The sequence below is a fragment of the Rhinolophus sinicus genome, linkage group LG05 (genome assembly GCF_036562045.2).
Source record: "Rhinolophus sinicus isolate RSC01 linkage group LG05, ASM3656204v1, whole genome shotgun sequence".
Taxonomy (NCBI): Eukaryota; Metazoa; Chordata; class Mammalia; order Chiroptera; family Rhinolophidae; genus Rhinolophus; species Rhinolophus sinicus.
Window position 1 is genome coordinate 177,701,819 of NC_133755.1, and position 25,564 is coordinate 177,727,382.

The 25,564-nt window shown below is 47.6% G+C and overlaps 1 protein-coding gene across 8 annotated transcripts in view; it reads left to right on the plus strand.

Annotated features, from left to right (window-relative positions):
- Positions 1-990: 990 nt before the first annotated feature.
- SLC22A1 (solute carrier family 22 member 1) overlaps positions 991-25,564 on the plus strand; it is a 46,345-nt gene continuing 21,771 nt past the window's right edge. For all 8 annotated transcript variants that reach the window (XR_012496810.1, XR_012496811.1, XM_074333778.1 and 5 more), the window contains exons 1-8: positions 991-2,228; positions 6,598-6,701; positions 8,571-8,725; positions 11,313-11,481; positions 12,772-12,886; positions 13,098-13,204; positions 16,220-16,434; positions 20,086-20,194. Coding sequence is in view for 6 of the 8 variants with exons in the window: in XM_074333778.1 (XP_074189879.1) it covers positions 1,818-2,228; positions 6,598-6,701; positions 8,571-8,725; positions 11,313-11,481; positions 12,772-12,886; positions 13,098-13,204; positions 16,220-16,434; positions 20,086-20,194 (1,385 nt within the window). In the remaining 2 variants the exon portion in view is untranslated. The remainder of the gene's footprint in view (positions 2,229-6,597; positions 6,702-8,570; positions 8,726-11,312; positions 11,482-12,771; positions 12,887-13,097; positions 13,205-16,219; positions 16,435-20,085; positions 20,195-25,564) is intronic.

The window sequence follows — 25,564 nt, forward strand, 5'->3', positions numbered from 1 at the left end:
TTCCTAGGGCAGCACAAGGTGGCTCAGGATGCCCCTCTGCCCCTACCCTCTGCCCCCAGAACAGCCACGAGGCAGGTGTGTGTGCTGATGGGCAGAGGGAAAAGCTGCCCACGTCCTGGCCTCAGAGGGCTGCTGGCACCCAGGTGTCCTGGAGGGCTGTGTGGAGCGTAGGTGGAAGGCACAGCCTTGCAGACAGGGCGGTGCACAGGCCCACAGAAGTGGGGCCGTACTCATCCCTCCAGGTCTTTCAAGGTCCCGCTGCCTCCAGGAGCCCGAGCCATTTCTCCTGGTCCACTGCCACGAAACCACATTACCCTCGATTGAACCCTGTAAAGCCACACCTTTGCCTCCCAGTTTCTGGGGGGCTGGAGGGTGACCACAGTGTTGCTGGACCCACTTCTGAGCTCACGTGTTTCCTGCAACTGTAGGACTAAAGCTCTCTGTCAGCTCCTTGCCACGCGGCCCTCTCCAACAGGGCCACTCACTGTCTCAAAGCCGGCAACGGGAGAGGGACTCCCAGCATGACGGCTGTTACAACCTTATGTGATGTAATCACAGGAGTGGCCCCACCATGTTTGCCATCTTCCACTGGGTACAACCCGGTCTGAGGTCCCATGTGTACTCAGGGTACAAACACCAGGAGGCGGGGCCATTGGGCCACCTTACTGTCTGTCTGCCTCACCTCCTGTCCCCCCCCTTCATCCTGTTAACTTGCCGAGTATGAGGAGCATGCCAGGCGAAGGGGCCAGTTTGGGGCTCCCTTGGTGCCCACTGCCTGCTGCTGTCCCTTTCTGAGACTGTCTCCCATGGACTGTAAGCTATTTGGAGTTAGGGACTGCTCCATCTCTGTGACCTAGAGCCTAGCACTGCTTGAAATGTGCAGGGACTCAGGGAATATTTGTTGAGTCAACAAATGAACCAACACTCGAGCTGGTGAGCCAAAGGCAGCTTCATAGATTAAGAACTCTTGCTATGGAGCAGTCCAAGTTCATTCAGTAACAGTGTGAACTTAGAAAGTTGTTGTTACCTCCCTAAATCTGTTTTCACAGGTGTGCAATGGGGACAGTCATAGCATCTATGATGAAGGGTGTCGTGAGGAGGAATTAGGTAACACACGTTTGAGCCCCAAACAGGTGCCCCAAAAAGGAGGCCGATGCTTTCCTCCCTGACTGGTTTACCTGGCAGATGGATGGCTGGGGTCTCGAGCGATGGCTTGTGGTCATTCACTGCTTCCTTTTCCATGAGATTCTGGTCTTCAGAGCCCTGACAGACAAACAGAAGTGGAGTCTGGGAGGCAAACACGTGCTGCTCAGCCGAGGCGTGCTCGGGAGCCAGGCTTCGCCGTGGGCTATGGGGCCAACCAGTTAACGGAGTGAAGGCTGTGGGATTTCACAGCCCCTGTAGCTCCGTCTAGCAGTCAGTTTGCTATCTTTGATTTACCAGTATTACAAAAAGAAGTTTTCAAATAGATCTCTTTGGAAGAGCCCTCAAGATGACTGAGAGTTGACACGCCACCTCCTGGCTCTCTCCTCTTGCTCTGTGAGTGAGCTCTAATTCAAGAGAATTAGGACCTCAGCCTGGCTGATTCACTTCCTTGCCAAGCAATTTGCAGTCACCTTCCTGTTTTCCACCTGTGCCTGATGCCGGCACCTTGGGGTAAAAGATTATTTCTAATTGGTTGGCGTCCAGGTGTATCATGCTTAGACAGCAACTTGAGTTCAAACCAGCCCATTGCGGAGAAACCCACATGAGACATTGACCTTGGCCACTGCAGCCAAAGCAAGTCTGGCCAAAGTGATGAGGGTGCCGGCCCAGTCATGCCCACCGTGGATGATGTTCTGGAGCAGGTTGGGGAGTTTGGCTGGTTCCAGAAGCAAGCCTTCCTGACCCTATGCCTGCTCTCAGCTTCCTTCGCCCCCATCTACGTGGGCATCGTCTTCCTGGGCTTCACCCCGGACCACCGCTGCCTGAGCCCCGGGGTGGCCGAGCTGAGCCGGCGGTGCGGGTGGAGCCTGGCAGAGGAGCTGAACTTCACGGTGCCGGACCTGGGGCCGGAGGGCGAGGCCTTCCCCCGCCAGTGCCGCAGCTACCAGGTGGACTGGAACCAGAGCGCCCTGGGCTGCGTGGACCCGCTGGCCAGTCTGGCCTCCAACAGGAGCCACCTGCCACTGGGCCCCTGTCTGCACGGATGGGTGTATGACACGCCCGGTTCCTCCATCGTGACTGAGGTAAGAGCAGGCCCTGCATTTTGGGGAACGGGTAGGTGTCAGGGGCAGGGAGGAAATACACAACAAATTTTGCAAGTTTTAGCTTCACATCGGGAAAGAGGGAGGGATTATATGCACTGAACACTTAGTGTGTGTCAGGGTCTGTCCTGGCTGGACACTCTGCATTCTTCCCTGTTTAATCCTTCACAGGCTGTGCGTGTTAGAGGAGGAAACTGAGGGTCAGAGAGACCATCGCAAGCCAGGCTGAGATGGATTGTTTGGACATAGTCTATGGAGGGACTGGGGTTTCTCCTCTTGCTGCCCCCACTCCCTGGCCTCTCCAAGATCCTACAGCATTCACCTGTGTTCCAGCTTCCTCATTATTAGAATTGTGGGTCCCCCTCCCTCCTGTTCAGAGTCATGGACACATGACAGCTAAACACCAGCTGCTGAAATGGTGTGGAAATTGCCCTGGCTTGGGAGTCAGCTGGTTTGAATTCCAGCCAGGCCTCGCGTTACCTGAGTATCACTGAGTAGGTTACTCAGCCTCTCTGAGCCCTAGTTTCCTCACCAGTAAGCCAGGAATGATAATGACCCCCTCATAGGTTGTGAAGTTCAGCTGAAAGTGCTTTGTGCAAGTGCTGACCAAACATAAACTGAGTTCCACAGGGCGGCCCTGTGGGTGGCCTATGGGCTAGAGCGCAGTGGGGTCAACGGACCTCGCTTGGACAATTTAATGGGTGATATGAGCATTTTGCTTTGAGAATATTTTAGTAAAAAGCCGCCAGATTTTTTTCCTTCGTGGGCCCTTTTGAAATTGTTGCACTGTGACAAGTGTGGGCACTGGGGAATGAGCACCGTGGTCACTCGGCGGAGCCACAGGCCAGAACCTATGCAGAGGCTCTGCGTCAGCAAAGCCTGTCTTGGCGAGGGCACAGCTTCCCTGAAACAGCAGGTAACTTAGTGGTTTCAGGGTCAACACACTTGGGGCTGTTACTGGGGGAAAGCACTGTGTCCCTTCTCTCCTGCCTGACCAGCACGCTATCTGGGAGGAGAGGGGACAGAGCAGCAAGTTTCCCCTTCAGGAGAAGCAGACGCTGGTGCAACTTGCCTTTTGTGCCACTGTGTGGACACCTGGTGTCCAAGGTCCCATCCAAAGACAAAACCGGTTGGATGACACATCAACCAGGGGCACTAAACTGTGCAACGTTCTGCTGGGACTACAGAAGCAGCCCACAGCGGGTCACTTTGCTCTCTGTGTCTGAGACATACTCTGCCTGCAAAGTATCAAATATAGTCACCTATCTGTTCATTCAATAATCGCGCTCTGAGCTGTTCCTGGGTTCTGGCACTGGATGTGACGCTGGGAGGGGCACAGAGAAGAAAGCTATGAGGTTCTTTCTGGTTTGCAGTCTCTGGGGGAGCGAGGGAGGGAGGGAGGGGCTGGTGAGAATAAGACCACTTGTGGGCAAATGCAGAGGGGCCAATGGCTCCCTCAGGAGGGGGATCTTAGCTGCTGAGCTGACCCCTGGAGTTTTCTGGCAGGAGGTGGCATTTGAATGGAGGCTTGGGTGGTATTTTGAGCAGCAAGGAGAAAGGGAACAGGACGGAGAGAGGGAGCACATGCGACATTCAACATTCGGGGAGCAATGAGTTGTTAAGTTGACTCAGACTCAGGGTCCTGTGGAGGAGTGGGGGGGCAGTTGGGGAGAATGATGGTGACATCCTCACCTTTGGGCCAGAGCAGAGTCCTTATGTCCGGTCACCAGATAAAATACAGGGCACTCAATTAAATTAGAATTTCAGATAAACCATGAACACTTTTTAGGATAATTATGTCCCAGATATTGCACAATATTTGGTACTGATGCTGGAGGCAGGGAACACAAACATTACATGGGACATACTTATACTAAAAAAAGTGTTGTTTATCTGAAATTAAAGTTCAGCTGGGCACCCTGGTTTTTTTGTTTGTTTGCTTATTTGGTTGTTTGTTTTTGTTAAATCTGGCAAGCCTGCCTTTGTGCCAAACAAGGGAATTTGGTCTTGTTTAGGCAATGGAGTGAGACCTCGCTGGGCCTTGGCAATGGTCTGAACGCAGGGTATTGGTGGGGATGGAGTGGGCACCCCTGGAATTCTCCCTGATGACTGTGTCCAAACTGCCTTTGCCTCCGCCCCTCACGCTATGCTGAAGCTTTCTCCTGGGGAATTCACCTTAGTTACTCATTTCTCCAGAAATAATCTTTAACTCAGCCTTGCCTTGGCCGTTGGAATTTGCTGAGGGGAGGACAAAGAGGCAACTTGTTTGAATTACAGGTTTCACCCCCCTCGGGGCCCCCGGGGAAGGATTGTGTATTCCTGCTATTGACTCCCCTGTCGGGAGGCCTAACCCTCTCAAATGCAGCTCCAGCCCCGCACCAGACTAGGGGTGCCTGACCTTGAGCATGGCTTCTGAATAGTCCAAGAAAAGACGGACCCAGGGCATTTCAGGGAGGGTGGCCGGGGTATCTGACAGATACTGATTGCAAAGATTAGAACAAGAGACAAAACACAGGGCCCTGGGGCTTTAGTGAAATCTAGTGTCCACAGAACATCGTCTTGGATAATGTGGGTGGGGGCTACAAAGAGAGAGTTGTGCAGTTTGAGATACAGACCCTGGGGAGCCAAGTGACACCCAGAGGGATCTGTCCCCATGTGTCCTAATGCCAGCACCCCCGGCAGGCTGGAGAAGCTCCGTGGGGAGGGCATGATTCCAGCTGGAAGGGCATGAACATCTGGATTGGTAGAGAGAATGGCAGTAATGCAAGTGGTAGCTGTCGGCCCCCAGAACTGAACTACTCCGGGAGTAGACAGCGGGGTCTGGACGTAAGACAGATAATAGGGCTGATTATCAGTTTCTGAAAGTCAGGTGGTGACACGGAGTTTTACCTATATTTTATTTTAAAAAGTGCTCCTCTGAAGGAAGTCAGCGGCCAGTCAGGTAGAACTCCAGGCTGGCTGAGCGCAGAGGCTGGGCTCTGAGTGACTGACGGTGACATGACTCAAACTGGTAAATTCAGAGGTTTGAGGGTGGTGGGTAACAAAACAAGTTAAATAGCCTGTTATTTACCAAAACCATTTTCCAGTGACTTCCCTTCTAGGTTCACAGTAGCTTTGTGAATGTGACAGAACAGGCACAATACGTTTCAGACTGGGAAACTGAGGCCCAAAGTTGCTAAGTGACTACCCTGCTGTCAGCCCCCCAACCCCCAGGGTTGTCTGGTAGGATGGGGACGTGACTCCGTAATAAATAGGGAGGAAAGGGAGAATGTGTCTCTGGATACCCCCCATTGGGCTGTACCGAGAATGGGGTGGGGTGAGGGCTGGCTGCGCCCCCGCAGACCGTCTCCTCTCCCTGGATCTGCGTCCGTCTGTCTGCCCTCTCCGAGCTCTAATGAGGAGAGGTGTTGCTACCACATTCAGGCCTCCCATGTGCCCAGGTGTGAACAAGCGTCACCCATGCTTGTGCCAGGCACGGGGGACTTCCTCTAAACCCGAACAAAAAGAAAGCTTCCCCAGGCAGACCTTGCCTGCCTGTCCTCTGTCTCTGCCCCCCACCCCTCCCCTTTCCTGGCTCTGGGCATGGGCCCGCTCTGAGGCTCCCCTAGCCCTGGGCCCCGCCCACACACTGCGCTAGAGCAGGTGCTGCCCCCAAGAAGCCCGCCTTCTCGCCCTGCGTCTTTGCTCAGTTTTTCTCACGTTGCCACTCACAGCTCTGTCAGTCACAACAGAATTTGCAGAATTATTGGTGGAATTTACATGATTAAATATGTAATAAATATGTATTTAATTAAGGACTTTTGACTAATTCTGGAAAACATGTTATATTTATTTTGGTACATTTTTGTTTTTGGAAAATTGCTTTGCTGTATTTCTTTTTACTTTGCTGTATTTCTTTTTAGAAAAGCTACCAGCCATGCTGTCCTTTGATAACCAACTATCAGTGGCTGAACACTTGATGATAGCCTGTTTAATTAATATATAGTGAGGATCAAAGATATTAGGCATATATTGAAATTGAGATTCACCAGAAATCTTGAATTTGTTTAGTGAAAATGTGGTAAGAGAAAATGATGTGAAACACCCAATTGATTAACCTTAAAAGAGCCACTGTTCGCTGAGGACGGACGAGTGGGTGCTCAGGTGGGGCAGTGATACCCAACAGACCCCACTATCCCTCAGGAGAGCAGTGACGTGCACCTCCCGATGGGGACTCTTGCTTTCTCATTTGCCCATCTGACCTCAGATACCCAAGGAGCCCACAGTTTGTGCTATGTATTTGCTTTGTCTGTAGAGAGGATGGAAGGTGACGTTTGACTTACAAACGGTCTTGTGTTTGCGCCCCCTGCAGTTTAACCTGGTCTGTGAGAACTCCTGGAAGGTGGACCTCTTTCAGTCCTGTGTGAACGTGGGCTTCTTCCTAGGCTCTCTGGGCGTCGGCTACATCGCAGACAGGTATGTAAAGGCCGATCCAACTACACAGAGTGCCGACGCGATCAGGGGAAGGGCTTTTCAGAGACAGGGGTGGAAGAATACGGCCAGTTGGAATCTACTGCAGAAGTTTCTGGAGACAACACGGTAGCTCATGCTTTGGGCTACTGTGGGGAGCAAGACGGAAAAAGGTGAAGATTTACGATGGCTTTTGGAGGTTGAAACTGCATGCAGATTGTGTAGTTAGAGTGGGGTCTAAGAGAAAGGGGGACAAAGCCGACGGTTATGCTTTGAGCAACTGGATGGGGGTGGGACCATCTTTTGAGATGGGACAGAGTGGATTAGGAGCAGAATTTGTTGCAGCTCTGTGGGGAAAGGGGTGGGAAGCCATCAAGAATTCTGTCTTAGACGTGTTAAGATCAGAGATGTGTTAACAGTAGCCTGTGAGACATAGAAGAAATGTCAAGTAGGCAGCTGTAAATACGGGTGCTGTCAGATGAGAGGTTTTGCCTAGAGTTATATATTTGGGATTGGTCACCAGTAATTGGCATTAAAGCTATTAACCATGTGTTAGATAAGCTAGAACAGGGTATAGAGAGAGGACTTCAACATGTAGAGGTTGGTAGAGAAGGGGTTGCTGGCAAAGGAGATTTAGAAGAAATGGCAGCGAGATAAAAGGACAGTCACCTACTGGAATAGTGTGATGCTACGGGAAATGAGAGAAGAGACCGGCCCGAGGAGGGGGAGTGGTCAGTCTGTGGACATGGAGGCCGCGAGTACCCATGACAAGAATGGTGTCAGTGGAAGGTTGAAGAAAAATGAGAGATGAGAAAGTGGAGTTTCTACGCGTGGACAAATTTTTAAAACGAGTTGGCTGCGAAGGGCAGCTGGAAATGAGGGTGTACTGGAGAGGTGAAGGGTCTAGGATAAGTGTGACGTCATCGTGGAGAGAGCGAGGGAACAAAGGGGCATAGACAAGGGGCTGTCTGAGGGCAGCAGGTGGAGTGGCCTTTGCTAGGAGACACGAGACAAGATGGAGGGGATGGACGCTGACGCTGGTAGGTCTGAATATTCTGAGGTGAGAAGATGTGGGCTTCTGATGAGAAGTTTCTATATTTAGTAAAGGATCAGGAAGTTTATTGGCTGGTGTGGGTGGCGTGGGGAAGGGACAGGAGATTTGAGGAGAGAGGATATGGAGTAGACAAATGAAGTGAAACATTGGAGTCTAGGAAGGCGGATGACAGAGAAGAGGAGGGCACCTGCTGGGCCAGGGGAGAGGTCTTGGGTGAGGGTGAGATCATTCTGACTGCATATGAGGTTGGGCTCTCGTTTCCTTTCTTACTGGGAGAGAATGAGGGATAAGATAGAAAAGATCGATCAATAAAGCACGATGCTGGGATGAAGCTTTAGCAAGTCACTTGCCAATTTCATTCATGAAAAAAAAGGAAAAATAATTCTCAGAAGTCATACTATTAGAACTGAATATTTTCCCAGAAAAGCTTTTATGACCATTGGTAAGTGTGGGGAAAAGCCTGGTTTCTGGTACACCCTGTTGAATCCTGTTGATAACAATGCAGTCTGTTGAATACAAAGGTCCTGAGAGGAGACCACTGTGGGAACTGGGAGAGTCGCTGAGGGAAGCCACCCACCCATGTTGCTGAGAGTGGCCAGGATTCCTCTTTAGAGAAAATTGATTAACCTTAAAAGAGCCACTGTTTGCTGAGGATGGATGAGTGGGCGCTCAGGTGGGGCAGTGATACCCAACAGACCCCACTGTCCCTCAGGAGAGCAGTGACGTGCACCTCCCGATGGGGACCCTTGCTTTCTCATTTGCCCATCTGACCTCAGATACTGCACACCCCCGCCTTACCTCCCTGTCTCCCTGCCTCGCAGGTTCGGCCGTAAATTATGTGTCCTGACCACCACCCTCATCAGTGCCATCTCAGGTGTCCTCACTGCCATCGCACCTGACTACACATCCCTGCTGCTCTTCCGTCTGCTGCAGGGGCTTGTCAGCAAGGGCAGCTGGACGGCTGGCTACACCCTGAGTAAGCATCGCTGGCTTGAGGTTTCCATACATTGTAAGGAAGCACGGAGGTCAGGTAGTGGAGTAGAATGGATGGAGCCAAGTGTGAAGGTGGGGCTTTTTTTTGGGGGGGAGGGGTGTTTGTGGGATCTGGAGAAATCGTAATAACTCTAGTTGTGTTGTCTGTGTGACTAGGGCAGGGCATGGTGGAGGGATGGCCTCTTTTTCTTTCTTTCCCTCCTTTGACCCCCCCCCCTTTTTTTTTGTCTGAAAGACACTTAACCACTTAAATAGATCAGTATTTCCATATCGACAAATCTGTTTGGGAACAAAAACATCACATGTTAATATGTTTAGAGAAGTGGTGGTGCATGAAGGAGAGACATGTGGGACTGTGTTTTAACATTATAAATATGAAAGAAACAGCATCTCCCAAAAGAAACACAACCAACTGAACTGGTTTGAAGGACATTCAAGAGTTAGGAGAGCAGACATAAGAGGAAATAAGAGAAGAGACAAACATCATGATTTAAAAAAAAAAAAAAATTGAGGTGTAAACCAATGTCAGTAATTCTTTTTCCTTTCAAGTCTATGAAGGGTAAGACTAGCAAGTGAAAAATACTTTCTTAGAAGAAAGTCGTGTAAGAAGCCGTCTGTGCTTTGCTCAGCCCATGGATGGGGCATCTCAGACAGCAATGAGGATGACCCACATTTTTGCTCATTTGTGGAGAACAGAGAAGAAACAGCCACATCTTGCCACCTCTGAAAGCTATGTCCTATGGTTTGGCATTCTGAGAAATGGTTCACTAAGGCCAAGAGAAATCATGCTCCTCCCTTGAGAAACCATGAGCACGTTGGTTAAGTTTAATGAGGTCAATACACATTTATTGAGAGCCTAGTCATGTGTACGCAGAACATGCACTGTCTGGCTCACAGCTAAGGGGGTTCACTCAGGGTCAAATCCACGCCCCTAACACTGACGGGCTCTGTGATCTCGGGCAAGTTCCGTAATCTGTAATCTCACTGAGACTCCTGTCCTCAAAGTGGGAATGACTGTGCCATGAGGAGTATATCTACAGCTACCATGTTTCCCCTAAAATAAGACCTCGCTGGACCATCAGCTCTAATGTGTCTTTTGGAGCAAAAATTAACATAAGACCCAGTATTATATAACATACATGATATGATATGATATGATATGATATTATATAAGACCTGGTCTTATTTTACTATATAAAATATGATTTTACTATATGATATTATATAAGACCGGTCTTATTTTACTAATATAAGACCGGGTCTTATATTAATCTTTGCTCCAAAAGACGCATTAGAGCTGATGGTCTGACTAGGTCTTACTTTCGGAGAAACACGGTACAGCTTAGAACAGTGCCTGCTGGTCATCTTCCTGCAGTGTCACTGTTGGCATGTGGCAGGCGCTGGGGCAGGACTGCAGGCACTGGGAGATATGGTAGACTTCCTACCTCCAGGCAGCTCAAGGGCTAGACAGGGAGGGAGATAGATGCCAGAACTCCATCTGTGATGGAGTGAGAGCTTACGTCTGGCTTGCGTTTCTCCAACGGGCTTCCCCAGTTGGGTGCAGGTCATATGCTCCCTGGTCTCTGCTGGTGTCTCCTTCTCAGTCTCCTTTATTGACTCCTCAATGTGGCAGGACCCAGGACTTTGTCCTCCCCCACCCCCAAACCTAGTCCACCTGCAGACCCCACCCCCTCAGTCTGCAAAGTGCTGTCCAATCAGGCGCTCAGGCCGGATGGCTTGCAGTCAGCGTCTCCTCCACAGCCGGACTGCGCCTACTACCCCCCGAACTAAACTCCCTGCCACATTTCTTTAGCCACGTGGTCCCTCTCTTTATGGTCCTTTCTGCCTGGGATTTGCTTTCCCCATGCGTGAGGCTGACTCCTGCACCTAGCGGTCTTTCCCAGGTTTCACCTGTGATGCCCACGCCACCGCTCTCTGAAAAACCAACCCCTCACCCTTGACGCTCCTGATTCCCCTTCTGCACTTAACTACTTGTCTCCCCATTGCACACATTGAATTCTAACCAGGCATCTAATTTACTCACTTGCTGTGTGTATTGTCTGCCATCTCTCATGAGAATGTGAGGTCACAAGGACAGGACTCTGCCCATTAAGTCCACGGTGCAGTCCAACACCCAGAACAGGCCAGGTCCCTTGTAGGCACTCAAAGGCATTTGTCTAATTGATGAATACTCCTGGGGTCATGAAGAATATTCTAGCTCTGTCTGGAGCTTACAGGAGGAGAGCCCCGTAACCTGATAATGAGAACTATAGCTGGTCAATGAGGGGATGGGAAAAGGGACAACTGGAGACAAGCTGGGACAAAACAGCGTGGTGTGTGTTGGGGAAGCTTGAAGCCGAGTATCAGCAGGGCATGGGGACGAATCTAGGTCTTGGGCCAGGTTGTCATTTGGGGCAGGAGAAATGGATGACACACCTGAGAGGAGCCTGGGGAACAGGCGGTGGGGGCAAGACTGGGGCTCACGAGGAGGAAAGGAAGGGCCTGGGGACGCCCCGCGTCTGCCTTCTGTCCTCCGAGGAGCCCCGATAGTGATGTGCCTCTTGTTTCAGCCACAGAGTTTGTGGGCCTGGGCTACAGAAGAACGGTGGCGATCCTCTACCAGATGGCCTTCACGGCGGGTCTCGTGCTGTTCTGCGGGGTGGCCTACGCCATCCCCCACTGGCGGGGGCTGCAGCTGGCCGTCTCTGTGCCCACCTTCCTCTTCCTGTTCTACTACTGGTACTGCCTTTCCAGTTCCTGACACCAACTCGGTTAACCGAGGACTGTACGCCGACCTCAGCTGCCACATGGGCTGTCCCCCAAACGGCCATGGTGGCCACACGCATGGCACAGGGCCGCTCCCAGTGCCCAGTGTGTACTACCATTTGTGCCATTTGGGGTGTCCTAACATAACAGGCTGGCTGGCCCGCATGGCGCGGGGACCTACCCTCTAATGGAGCCTCTTTTAATTCGCATCCTCCTAGATAGAGCGTGTGATTCTACAAGGCAGACAAAAATGTACCCAGCCACATAGCAGGCATTTGCTCTTTGTTGACTGAATGGATGGATGGATGGATGAATGAATGAATGAATGAAATGTTGTCTGGGGAATGTGCACCTTAAACCATTATGAAGCAAAACCAGCTCAAATGAGATATTAATCCCATTATCTATGAGCACATGGCAGGGTCTGAAGGAATAAGCAGACAGATGAGTTTGTATTGTGGGAGAGGGAAGAGAGGACAGCAGAGAAGGAGGTGGAGAGAAGTATCTCATCCACGCACCTTTGTGACCGTTTTGCTGAGGACAAATCCTATCTGTGGGCGGCACTAAGTAGACTCAGTCTCCCTGCATGAAGGCTGGCCCCTCGGTGTGGTACATTTACATTCGGGAAGGGCCTGCCTTGTCCTTGTCAGTGTGAGACAAGCAGCTGTCCAGTGGGAAAGGCCTGCTTGGCTGAGTCGGGACGGCGGGCGGGATGGCGCTGTGCCTGTGCCTTATCAGAGACTCTCAGTCTTTGCATTGTAACATCCTCGTCCCATTTGACATAGACAGCCTGGTGTCCATCTGATGTTAGTGAAAAGTGAATGCAGTTTTTGGGTTTTGTTTTGGAGAGATTTTGAGACTTGTTCAATAGCACTTGTATACATGGAGACATCGTGCTGTAACACAAGCGTGGGGGACATGGGACATGTGGCACATCTATTATGTGTGAGAAATTTCCCAGACGGACAGACTACCAGCTTCCAGGTGAGACCAAGACCTATGCTTCACGGAATAAAGGCTACAGAGGGCAAGTTCCCTTTTGGTCAGTAACTCTTAGCAGGTGGCGCTGAGAGCACCAGTGGCACACAGAGCTCCTGCGTGGGCCTCCCAGGGCAGCACTGACGACCCCGGGTCCTTGTCCACGAGAACTACCATCCCCACGTGAGGAGGGTGCACTGCTCTGAGCAACAGCCTCGCGCTGATCGGGGCTTGATATCAGACGAGCTCTGGGGAAAATGCCGCATACTGGCGATCTGTCCACAGGTGTGTGCCCGAGTCTCCCCGATGGCTGTTATCGCAAAAGAGAAACTTTCAAGCAATAAAGATAATGGACCATATTGCCCAAAAGAATGGCAAACTGCCTCCTGCTAATCTAAAGGTGACCAGCTAGCAAGGGGTTTCTCAGGTCACTGAATTTTTGGGTTGGGTGTATGTGGGGCTGCCTTGGGAAGCAGGTAGGCCCGGGCGGGTTTTGGGGTGATGGATGCAGAGTGCAGCCAGCCATGGTGATGGTGACCTCAGGGGGCCCTCTGACGGCTTTTCCTGATCACGTTGCTTGGAGGTGGGTGGATGCTCTGATTCTCTCCTAGATGCTCTCTCTCGAAGAGGATGTCACCGAAAAGCTGAGCCCTTCGTTTGCAGACCTGGTCCGCACACCGCACCTGAGAAAGCACACCTGCATCCTGATGTACCTGTGGTAAGGGGCCTTTCTTTCACCTTACCCCAGACAGAATTGGCATGCTGCCCACACACGGGGGTAAAAGTCAAAGACAGTGGAACAACTCAGGGAAGAGAGATGTGAAAAGGAATTTTAAGATGGTTTTTGAGTAGTCAGAGAGCTCTTAGAAAGACATCCTTATTTCTCCCTTGAGGACTGAATAATGGGGGAAAGGCCTCATTTTAGTAAGAAGAGGTTCTGACACATGCGAGGTCAGCAGTAAGATGAGTGAACAATGACGAAGGGTTCCCAAGGTTGCCTCAAGTCCCACACGGCTAGCCTTTTGGGAATAGCCAAGGTTCGACCTAGCTCCAGCAGGTTGATGGGATTTCAGTGGCTCCTGGTGCTTTCAAGGGGGAAGAGCCCTTCCTCTCATTTTAGAACTTCGTCTACCCTGCCTGAGAGTGTTTGTGCTTTTGTCATCCACCAACTAGGAAACTCACATAAAGGTAGAGTCAGCCACGTACCCCTCACCCGCACCAAGGGTCTGCATCCCCCTCCCAGGTTGCTGTCTTGAGGGGGACGTCTCACTCTATTTTCTCAGAGGACATTGGGTGGGTTTCCCAACTTCAGGGCTTTCTCCTCAACATGAAGGTGGTTCCGGTCACCCCCCCAACACCTGGGATGAGTAGCTGGACTCTGGGCTTCCCGACTCCCCCCATCAGCCACTCTGCTGCTGCGACACTTGTGTGCACTCCCATGTAAGGTTCTATTGGACCTAAGCATCTGAATGAATACGGCCGTGCCTGGCACACAGTATGCCCCCAATAAATATTTGCTGAAGGTTGAATGAACAACCGCAGTTCCGCAGAATCCATCCCCAGTTTTGTAGACGCAGGCTCCCCACGCCCTGGGAGTCCTGCATGTAAGCCACGTGACTGCCCAGGAGCCTTTGCCAACACACCAGGGCCGGGTGCATTTCTGCTGGTACTCGGTGGCGTCTCATCGGTGTAGAGGCCGGGACCGCGGCGGAGAGAGACACCTGCTCCTTCTCTTGTGCCGCTCCGTCCCCCTCGCCATCCCCAACACGTGTTTTTGACTCCTCTGTTTTCTTACACTTCTGCACCCAACCCTTCAGCAAATTATGCTTTCTTGAAAATATATTCAAAATCAGCCATTTCTCATCACCTGCTCTCTTAGCGCCCTGTTCGAGTATCATAAGCTTTTGCCTGTTTTACTGGAGAAGCCCCGTGGCTGGTCAGTCAGCTCTCACCCTGGTGCCCCTCAGGCCCTGGTCACAAAGCAGGCCGAGGGAACTTCCTTTTCAAGCTTAACAGACCAGGTCACTCCCCTGTTCACACCGTCCACTGGCTTCCTAATCCTCTGAGAATAAAAGCAATTCCTTTCCATGGACCACTCGACGCTACCTGATCTGGCCTGGAGGCCTTTGCTCACCTTCCTCTCTCATTATAGCAACTGGAGAGGTGTGTCCACCACCTCATGGCCGTGTGGCTTTGGGGAAGTTTCCTAACCTCTCTGTGACTCAGTTTCCTCACCATCCAAAACAATAACTATCTCATAGGCGTTTTGGGACAATTAATGAGATACTATGTGTAAAGGGCTTAGAACGGTGTTGACATAGATACTGGAAATGCTCCCCACCAGCTGTTCTTTTAATGTTTACATGCAGTTCATGGATTCTGCCAGAAGGTGGCAGCCCTGCACACTTGGTGACTGAATTTTTGTTTGTTTTGGACAAGAAAATCTAGGTTACCCGTCTCCTTTCGCCCAAATCAATCTCTTTATCGGTAATAGGTCAGTGTTCCCATTGAACTGGCTAAACGGCCTGGAGGGGGCACCTGGGCATGTCTAGACTCACTGATTTGCAGTAAGCACCTTCCTTCTTGTTCTCTTGACACTTTTGTCTAGTCCGGAATAATTTGGGACTAGAAACAAAAGCATTCCAGGGTTTCTCTGGTACAGCTTTATCGAACCAGGGGATTATATTAATAAGAAACATCAGTCGTGAGCTCAGTTTTGGAGCTGATAGGGAATTTCCATGCTGGGAGATGATAGTAATTTCTTATGAACCAAAATCTTTTCTCAGAGAGCAAATACCAATATAATCATAAAATGGTTCTATAATAGCCTCCAAAATTAATACATTTTTTTCCAAAAGTGACACATGGAAGCCTCTAAATTTTCCCTGGAGTGAGAGAGACTTAGCTGATCCCCATTGGCCTATGTGCCATATTCTGAAACATGGCTCTTCTTTCCTTGAATACGGATGGAGGGGTCATGCAGTGGGCTATGGGGTGGAAGACAGTAAGTAAATAGCACTCGTTAAAGGCAGTGCGATGTGGTAGAGGGAGCAGCACTGTGGAGATGGAGAGACTTGGCCTGTGTCTCTGCTTCGTTTTGTTCTGGATACTTGATCTTGGAAATATGACAAGATGACAACAATAAAAGCTCCTTTACTGAGTGCTTTACTGAGTATGTGCCAGGACCTATACTAAGGACTTTTTGTCCATTAATTTAATGAATACTCAAGACAGACCAATGTGGTAGGTGCTATTATTGCCCCATTTGCGGACGAGGGACTTGAAGCACAGAGAGGTTAGTGAATTTACTTAAGGTCACACAGCTCATACAGCAGTCTGATTCCTGAACTGGCTCACTTACCACTGTCTTCTGCCCATTGTCTCGGAGGCCTGTTGGAGTATTAGATGAGGTAGGGCATGTGTAGTGTTCAGTGCTGGGCCAGGGACCTAGCTATACAGTAAGCAGTGGCAATCATCATTTGTGACCTCCAGGAAATGTGGGAATATCCTGGAGTTCATACTCTCACATAAACTGTGAAAGGAAGTTTTCATTCAGGGCCTTTCTAGGATACCTTTTCTGATATTTACCCCTCTCTTCTCATATTGCTCTAGGACATTCTAAATCAGGGGGCACATGCTTCTCTCCAGCTTATAGGGTCCTTTGTCCTCCTTCCAGGACCCTCGCTCTCCTCTTCCATGGAGCTTGCCTTTGACTCAGCTTCTCTTTGCTCAGGTTTACCAGCTCTGTGCTCTATCAAGGCCTCATCATGCACATGGGTGCCACGGGCGGGAACCTCTACCTGGATTTCTTCTACTCCGCCCTGGTGGAATTCCCAGCAGCCCTCATCATCATCCTCACCATTGACCGCGTTGGCCGTCTCTACCCGTTGGCTGTGTCAAATCTGGTGGCAGGGGCAGCCTGCTTCGCTATGGTTTTCATCTCACATGGTGAGTGGTCCATTTTCATCATCTTCCAGGTAACTGGATTGTGGGAATAGTGTTTTAACTGTTTGATAAGCTCCTGGAACAAGAACAAAGGCAGGGTGGGACCGTAGCCTACAATTACTAGTTTTTAATTTTAAATTGAGGCATAACATACATACAGTGAGCAAGTTATAAACGTACAAAGCGATTAATTTTGACATATTCACTGTATATAGCTGGGTACCACGACTCGGATATAGAATTTCCAATACCTCAGAAGGTTCCACCTGCTCCTTCGCAGTCAATACTCACCACTCCTCTGATCTCTGCCCCCGCAGATTAATTTTGACTGTTTTCAAACTTCGTGTAAGTGGAACCATCCAAGTGTACTCTTTGTGTTGCCTCAGTTCATTCACGCATCGTTACGCCTGTCAGATTCATCCGTGTCATCACATGAGAGTGTAGTTTGTCCTTTTCATTACTGTGTAACAAACATCCCACTGTCTGAATACCACACTCTATCCATTCCCCTGTGGAGTGACACGTGTGTGGTGTCCAGGTTCTGTCTGTTGGGATTAAAGCTGCAGTGAATGTTCCAGCACGTGCCATGTGGGATGTGTCCAGGAATGCATTTGCTGGGTTGAGGGGTGGCATAAGTTTAGCTTTAAGTAGAGACAGCAAGACGGCTTTCCAAAATTGAACCAGTTTGCAGTCCCACAGGCGAGGCATGTGTGTTCCAATTGTTCCACACCTTCAGCAGCACGTGCTGTTGCTAGTCTTTTGGTTTTTTTTTTCCTTCCACAACCATTTGCTAGTCTTTTTAATAGCAGCCATTTTGGTGGGTGTGTGCTTCAGTCCACAATTCTTACGCTCCAAGATAAGCCAAAGCAGATTAATTTTAGCCAGTTTTAATTCAAGTGCACATGTTGCCTTTCTCATTTGTTACTTTTGGAAATGTTGTTAAATAAATACTAAAGTGGATTTGCTATTTCCTCAGCTTTTATAGCTTGTGCTCTGTACTTGTTGGTTTATTGAGTCATTTTGACAGGGATTTGGCCAGGGTATTGTGGGAAATGTCCCATAAAATCTGCACAGATGATTCTCAATTTATGATGAGGTTACATTCCGATAAACCCATCATAGCTTGAAAATAATGTAAGTTGAAAATGCATTTAATATACCTAACCTACCGAACATCATAGCTTAGCCTAGTCTAACTTAAATGTGCACAGGACACATTATCCCCAAAAATGCTGGCGACACAGTAACCTGTAGAGTGTGGGTTGGTTACTGACGTGCTCGCGGGGCTGAGTGGGAGCTGTGGCTCGCTGCCACTACCCAGCTCAGGAGAGAGTATCTTGCCACATGTCGCTAGCCTGGGAAAAGATCAAAATTCAGAACTCAAAGTATGGTTTCTACTGAATACGTGTTGCTTTCACACCATCATAAAGTTGAAAAATCGTAAGTTGAACCATCATAAATTGGGGACGGTCTGTATTCTCAAGAACCAGGTTGTACAGGTTGGAAACAAAAGAGGTGGAAAAATAAAGGTCAGTGTTCTCTGTCCTTGCATGAGGAGAGATCCAAGAAGACAGGGAAAGGGCAGAGTGCACCTGAAATAGGTTTTACCCATTTTCTCCCCCTTTTCCCCATTTTTTGGAATCCTGGTAACACATAATGAATGGGTAGATTTTTGTTTGTTTTTTGTCGTATGTTATTTTATCCCATTTCCCCCAACTACTAAAACAAGACAAAATGGTGGAAACAATCTCCTACTTGTAGTTCTAGATGCAGATGATAAAAAGTGTTTGTATACATTTAATCAAGCAGAATAACTGTGCGTCTTGATTATCTGTCATTAAAATAAAAAAAAGCTATACTTCAGCTCTTGGAAAATACTTGACAACTTTAGTGACAGAATAACATTTTTTCTTTTTCTTTTCCTTTTTTTTTAAAAAAATAAGGTAAAAAGGAATCACATATCTGAGGCAGATTTTTTTAAGTGACAGCACTGAGGGCTGGGGAGCCTGAGGTCTGAGTGGTGATTTATCCTCTGGGCAGAGCCCAGGACCTCCTTCCAACTCTCCACCTGCCTCTACTTAGTCCTCTCCACATTAGGTGATAAGCATTCATTGCTTCCTCCAGGAAATATTTTGAGTACCTTCTATGAGGTCAGCAGGTGTCAAGGTACTAGGATCTCAGCAGTGAGCAAAGCAGAGAGCATTCCTGCTCCATGGAGCTTACATTCTAGAAGGAAAAAGAAATGGGGAGGCAATTCTTCGTATGGTGGTCAAGGGTAGCCTTAGGCGCCCTGGAGACATCTTGGGAACAGCAAATGTGAGGACCCTCAGGAGGGGCGAGCTGGGCATTTGAGGACCGGCAAGAATCCTGTGACTAGACTTGGTTGGCAGGGGCAGGAGAGGTGGGAGTGAGGTCAGGTGGTAGCAGGAGACAGCCAGCCCCTGATTTTATCCCGAGTGTGATAGGAAAGCACTGGTGGCTTTGAGCAGGAAAGTGACGTGACCTGACTGCAGTTCTAAGTGGTTCCGGTGGAGAGTGGCCCGAGAGGACTCAGGGCAGCTCTCTGAGGGTCACAGTGCTCATGTCCAGTAGAGCGTCTCGCCAAATTAAAGGCCCCGAATCTGTGAGCAAGGCCCTCTCTGGGTCTTTTATCTTTTGGAAGCTGGGGGAGGGGGTGTATGTCCTTAAGTAAAGGCTCCCCTTAGGCTCTCTACCGGGTGGAGAGCAGCAGGAGGCCTGGAGAGATGGCTGGTTCAGCAGGCGAGCTCGTTCTCAGGCCACTGTGTCCTTCCTCTCCTCGGAGCCTCACGCTGGTTGAGTGACATGAAGCACGTCTTCCATTAGTCGTCAGTATCTGGGGACAAGGGTCATAATGTCTGTGACCCCAGAGGCTTTGCAAGTGAGCTGGCATGTCACAGGAGCCACTGGCATTTTAGCGTTTGGGGTAATCCAGGTGAAGTGGATGATGCGTCCAGCCCTTCGATTGGTCCCCAGGAAGGAGGGGGAGCCCTGGACCTGCAGGTAGTCAGAACCCCACAGCAGTCTACCGGGATGGGACGGTTTCGCCTCCCTAATACTCACCATCTGACACTATTACGAGAGGTGTTTTGGTTAAACATTGTGTTCGGAAGTGAACATGAGCTTGAGGATTAGAAATCTGGTCTATCAGTTTCAGTTCTATTGCCTAAGAGAACCGTGTTTATTGAGGACCTACTGTGTTTCTGGTATTGTGCTAGCAGCCACACTATTGCATAATAATTAAAAAGCCAGCACTTAAGGAGTGGTCATGTGGACATTGGACATATATTTCTCTAAATCTCACAATAACTTATAAGCCAGGTATAATGATTCCTATTTTACAGCTGAGGAAACTGAGGCATGAAAGCAAACAGCCTGCTTAAGTCACGCAGCTGACAGGAGACAGAGCTCAGATTCAAAAAGCACGTTCTTTCCTCTGCACAATGGGAGGCTCCCCTCATGTGTGTTTATTGAGTCCTGAAATCACTCAGGACTCAGTTTACAAACCCAAAAATGAAGGGTTAGATAAGATAAACTTTCCAGCCGTTCCAGGTCTGAGTCCTAGCTTCCTGCGGGAGGGAACTCCATGGGCACTGTCCCCATTCGAGTTCCACACCCTGTGTGTTTCCTGTCCAGATCTACACTGGTTAAGCATGGTAGCAGCTTGTGTTGGCCGGATGGGGATCACCATCGTGTTCCAAATGGTGTGTCTGGTGAATGCTGAGCTGTATCCTACGTTCGTCAGGTGAGTACACGATGGTGACAGTGGGTGGCGGCCACTGAAATAGCTGTGTGCCAGTCAGGCGCAGTGAGGACCAGCTCTCCAGAGCAGCTGATAAAGGCGCCCCCAGTGGCTGATCCATTTGGACATTGAGATGGGGGCTTGGGCTTCAAAGAGAAGGTCAACAGCTAAGTAGAGCAGAGAATGTGCAATATGGAGGTTGGAATGGCTAAGGGTCACGTTGTGCCCTGTGCAGACGGTGACACAAGAGGAAAGGTGTCTGGTACAGAGGAAAACACTGGGCAGGGAGTGGGAGGCCGACTCATTGTACAAACGTTAGCACCAGTGCGGTGTGTAAACTGCAGCCCCTCCACTGACACCTCTGGACATAACCTGCTTAAATCGTTCATATTTGTATAATGATACACAAAGCATTTCCAGACAGATGATGCAGTTTAGCCCTCAAAATCACTGTTATCCCTATTTTACATGTGAGGGAGCTGAGGTTTAGAAAGGGAAATAGACCAGCCAAGAGCCACACAGCTAGGAAGTGGCAGGACATCTTTCTGACCTTGAAGCTGGTGCCTTTCCCGTGACACAACAATACTTCTCTGTAAACTGATGGCAGGCCCAGAAGGCTTACTGTGTAAAGTCAGGTTTAATGAGGTAGCATTTTCTTAGAGCAAATTCACTCTGGAATGCACGGTTTGATGAGATTTGAGCGTATACGCGTACATTCATTTAAGCACCAGCGCCATCAGTGTAGAGACATTTCCATCAGCTCCAAACGTTTCCTCTTTCCCTTGGCAGTCACTCTCCTCCCCCGCCCACCTCCAGCACCTAATCTAATTGTTCTCCCTCTGGTTTAACCTTTGCCAGAATGTTGTGCAAATGAGATACGGCACGTAGTCTTTTGTGTTTGGCTTTTTTCACGTAGCACGACGGGACCCATCCACGCTGTTGCGTGTACCCAGGCTTTGTTCCTTCTTATTGCCGAGCAGTATTCCAGGATTTGTTTATCATTTACCAGTTCATGGACATTTGGGCTGTTTCCAGTTTGGGGTGATTAGAGTACAAGTGCTAATAAACATTCACATCTTTGAGTGGACATATGTTTTCATTGCTCTTGGGCAACAACTTAGGAGTGTGTGTTTAAATTTGTGAGGGACCGTCAAAATCTTTTCCAAAGTGGCTGCACCATTTTGCATTCCACCAGCCGTGTGTGAGAGGTCCGATTGCTTTCCATCCTCATAGGCACTTGGTATTGTCAGTTTTTTGTTTTATTATTTTAAGTCATTCTTTTCTTTTTTTCCCTCTTCTTCTGCCTCCCCCACCCGCCACTCCAGTTCAAGCCGTTGTTTCTCAGTCTAGTTGTGTAGGACACAGCTCCCTGGCCCATGTGGTATTATGAGCCTTGTGCTCCTCCCGGCTGAGGCAGTCGGTCGCCGGTCATGGGTTCATGGCAGCTCATGGCAGCTCGTGGCAGGTCACAGCAGCTCATGGAAGCCCAGCTCCAGGGAGAGTTGTTGTTCACAATCTTAGCTGTAGAGGGCGCAGCTCATTGGCCCATGTGGGAATCGAACCGGAGACCTCGGCATTAGGAGCACAGCGCTCCAACCACCTGAGCCACCGGGCTGTCCCTATTTTAAGTCATTCTTGGAGGTGGTGATATTATTGTGACTTTAATTTACATTTTCCCAATTACTAGTAATGTTGACCATCTTTGCAATGTACCCACTGCCGTCTGTGTCTTAGAAGACTTAGTTGAAACAAACATTATTTCACCACTTTATTTAAACTTAATTCTGATCTTTGTTAGAATTTGGCATATTTCCTTAAACTCTTTTTTTTCACTCTCTGTATAAATTGTTTCTTCTCCCCATGTGATCAGACCAATGGTTTCTGAGAACTAGTCCAGTTCCCCAGTCTCCTCTTACACTCGCACTGCTCTCTGAGCCCCTCGCTGAGCCATAAGACACAAGAATAGTGCTCATTCAGTCTCCTCTTTCCTCCCCGTCCCTTTATTAAAAGTCTCATACTCTCATTTGTAAAGGTTGCTTGGACTGAGTACTAAAAGATGAAGGCAAGTTAATGAGAAAATCTTCCACATTTGGCACGTCCGAGCTCACAGTCTAAAATAGCCAGGCCAAATAATCCCATTGCCATGGCCACGGGACCCAGGGGGCTGACTCAAGATGTAAACCATCAGAGGTACTGAATAGGAAGACCAAGTAACCCTGTCCCGAAGAGCCCGGGACCTCCATGCAAAGCCAGCTGGATGAAGTTTCTTAGTGACAAGGAAGGATGTTCAGAAATAATTGTAAACTTGATCCATACACACACAAAAATAAGACAGCCATGAACATTCCAGTATTTTCAATCAGTGTAAGCAAATCTAAATTGCTAAAAAAAAAAAAAAAAAAAAAAAAAAAGAGGATGATTTCTGTTACTTTATTACTTTATAAGCACTTCAAATTCAAATAGGCACTATTTCAACCATGAAACCCTGCTTCTTCAGTAGCAGGGGGCATTGGGGTTGAACAGCACCCATCTTCTGTTTGCAGCACATGTTGTCAAGAACATTCTGTTGGCATCAGTATGCACTCCCTTGTATTGAAAGTTGTCTTTTTATTTTTACCTCCTTACTATGTTATGAACACCTTGAAAACAGGAATCTCGTATCGTACATCTTTGTGACTCCTGAAACTGTTTAAAGCTCTACTAACTGGTCACTAGCCCTTGTAGAATGACTGACTGAATGAAGTATCACAGGCATGTGAATTTTAAATAAGGGACCTAGTTTTGTACTTCTTATAGCTTCTGTGTGCTTATCAAAAAAAAAGTTAAGACTTATTTTCTTAAAATAGTAAAAAATAATGGTGTCTCTTCTTTCTCCTCTTGGGAACCATACTAAAGCTATTAGAAGAATGAGAAGGCAAAAAACCCTAGAGATGCCATCTGTGAAACTAGGATGACCCTGGAAGACAATACATATGAGGAAGGGCTGCCTAATGCCGTGAGGTTTAAGAGGGCCTAGAAGAGTCCAAGGAAGCACACCTGTCACAGCAAACTTTAGGCAAGGCCAGCAGTTTTCCAAAACAGGAAGTATAGCTTGAAGGGTATAACCCACGACCCCTTGTTTGGAATAGCAGGATGGATGCAGTGGCTGGAGGTGTTTTCTTTATTCCCTGGACCTTGTGTGGCTGGTTGTGAAGCAGGGAGGGCAAGGCTATGAGAAAACATTCAGGGAGCTTTCAGATAGCAGCATAGGAGAGAGAGAGAGAGACCTTGCATGGGGAGGGGTTCTGCACAGTCCAGCTGTAGAAAGGGGATAAGAGAGGTCAAACCTTCTAATCACATATAACTCTGGCCAAAAAGAAAATTTCTGCTGGCTTAGAACGTGGCCTGGTCCCTCCCCACAAATTCTTCTGAAATTGCTGCACAGGAAGAAATCACCGTATTAAAAGATGAATAATAAACAAAAAAGTAACTTGCCCAGGAGCTATACAAATATATCATGAGAATAAAAGGAGAAACGAACAGGAAAAGCAAATGGAAAATTAAGAATACTTATCAGAAAAATATTGTCACAAAGCAGATGGAAAGTGTAACCAAATGTACTACAACTAAAAGCAAAATATTAATGAATCATTCATCTCTATAATATAAGAGTTTAAAGCAGAGATAGTTCTTGGGAGAATATATACAAGACAACAGAAGAAATTAAAGGCAGCTCAGGAAAGAAACAAAAATAAAATGAAAGCATTTCAGAAATGAAAAGTGATTTAAAAGCAGTGCAAAGGAGAACTGGTATAATAATGGGAAGGCAAGACAGGACTGAGAATTGAAAACTAAAATTGAAATAAGCAAAAAGGCTAAAAAGCTTAGAGATTATGTTTATATATATATATATATGTCTCCAAAGAGATAACTGAAATAATGAAACAAACAAACAACAACAACAAAACTTTAAGAAAAGTTCTGGAAATGAAAGAATGCTTAAATCTATGATTTGAAGGGGCACACTGTGTAACAGGAAAAACGGACCCAGAATGAACAATGTTAAGGAATATTCTAGTTAAGTTACTGTACTTCAGAGATACAGAAAGACTCATCAGGCACCCAGGCTGACAGTTTAAGTCATGTGTAGGTAGAGAAAATCAAATTGATATCATGTGATGAAGACAGTGAAACAATGCCTGCAATGACCTCAAGGAAAGTGTAACTCAGTGAATTTTATCCAGTCAAACTCTCATTCCTATAAAAATAGCAGCCAATGATTTTGAAATTTTCAAAGAATATGGTTCCTATAAACCTTTCCCCAAAAAGCTGTTAGAGAAAAAATTCTCAGTAAAAAATGGAATAATGCATCAAAATTATTGTTGATGATCACTGAATCTGAGATTTAAATAAATGTGGTTTTGCCTGTAGAACAGAATATAAATGTCATAAATTTGACAATAAAGAAATGCTATAACTAACAAAGATTGGAAAGGAAAAGGAAAGAGAATGTGAAATGTGGTATAATACACACTGATTTCCTCCAAGACCTAAGAATCTCAATAAATTCCAACAAAAAAAAAAATCAAGAAAGGCACATCATAAAAAAATCTTAAAAAGCAGTCAGAGAACAAAGACATCACAAACAGGAACAAAGATAAGAAGGACAGTAGATTTCTTGTTGAAAACAATGCAAACAAGAAGATAATAGAAAACATAAAGTACTGAAAAGGGAAAATACTGTCAACCTAGAATTCTTGACCCAGCAAAAGTATCTTTCAAAAAAGGATGGAAAATAAAGACTTTCTTAGATGGTACAAAAGCAGACTTGCACTACAAGAAATGTTAAAGTCTTTCAGAGAGAAAAAAAATGATATCAGATAGAAATCTGGGTCTACACAAAAAATGAAAAGCACTGGCAGTGGTCACTACATGGGTAAATAGAAATACTTATTTTTCCTGGTAATTTACTTGAAAAGATAACCAATTGTTGAAAGCAGGGATTGGCAAAATTTCCTAATGAGCCAGATAGCCATGTTTTAGGCTTTGTGGACCATATGTGGTCTTTGTTGCATATTTTTTTCTTTCTTTTAAAAACTCTTTAAATATGTAAAAAACATTCTTAAGTCAAAGGTCATAATAATGCTGGATTCGGCTGTAGTTTGGGCTATAGTTCGCTGACCTCTGATTGAAAGCAAAAGTAACAGTATGTTGTAGGATTTGTAACTTATGTAGAAGTAAAATTGTGCAACACTGAGAGGAGAGAAATGCAAGTTTACTCTTGTACGGTTCATATATAATCCATGAAGTGGTATAATAGCAATTGGAGGTAGACTGTGCTGAGTTAAAGATTAGTACTGTAAACCCTAAAGCAAAAACTAAAAAATAAAATAT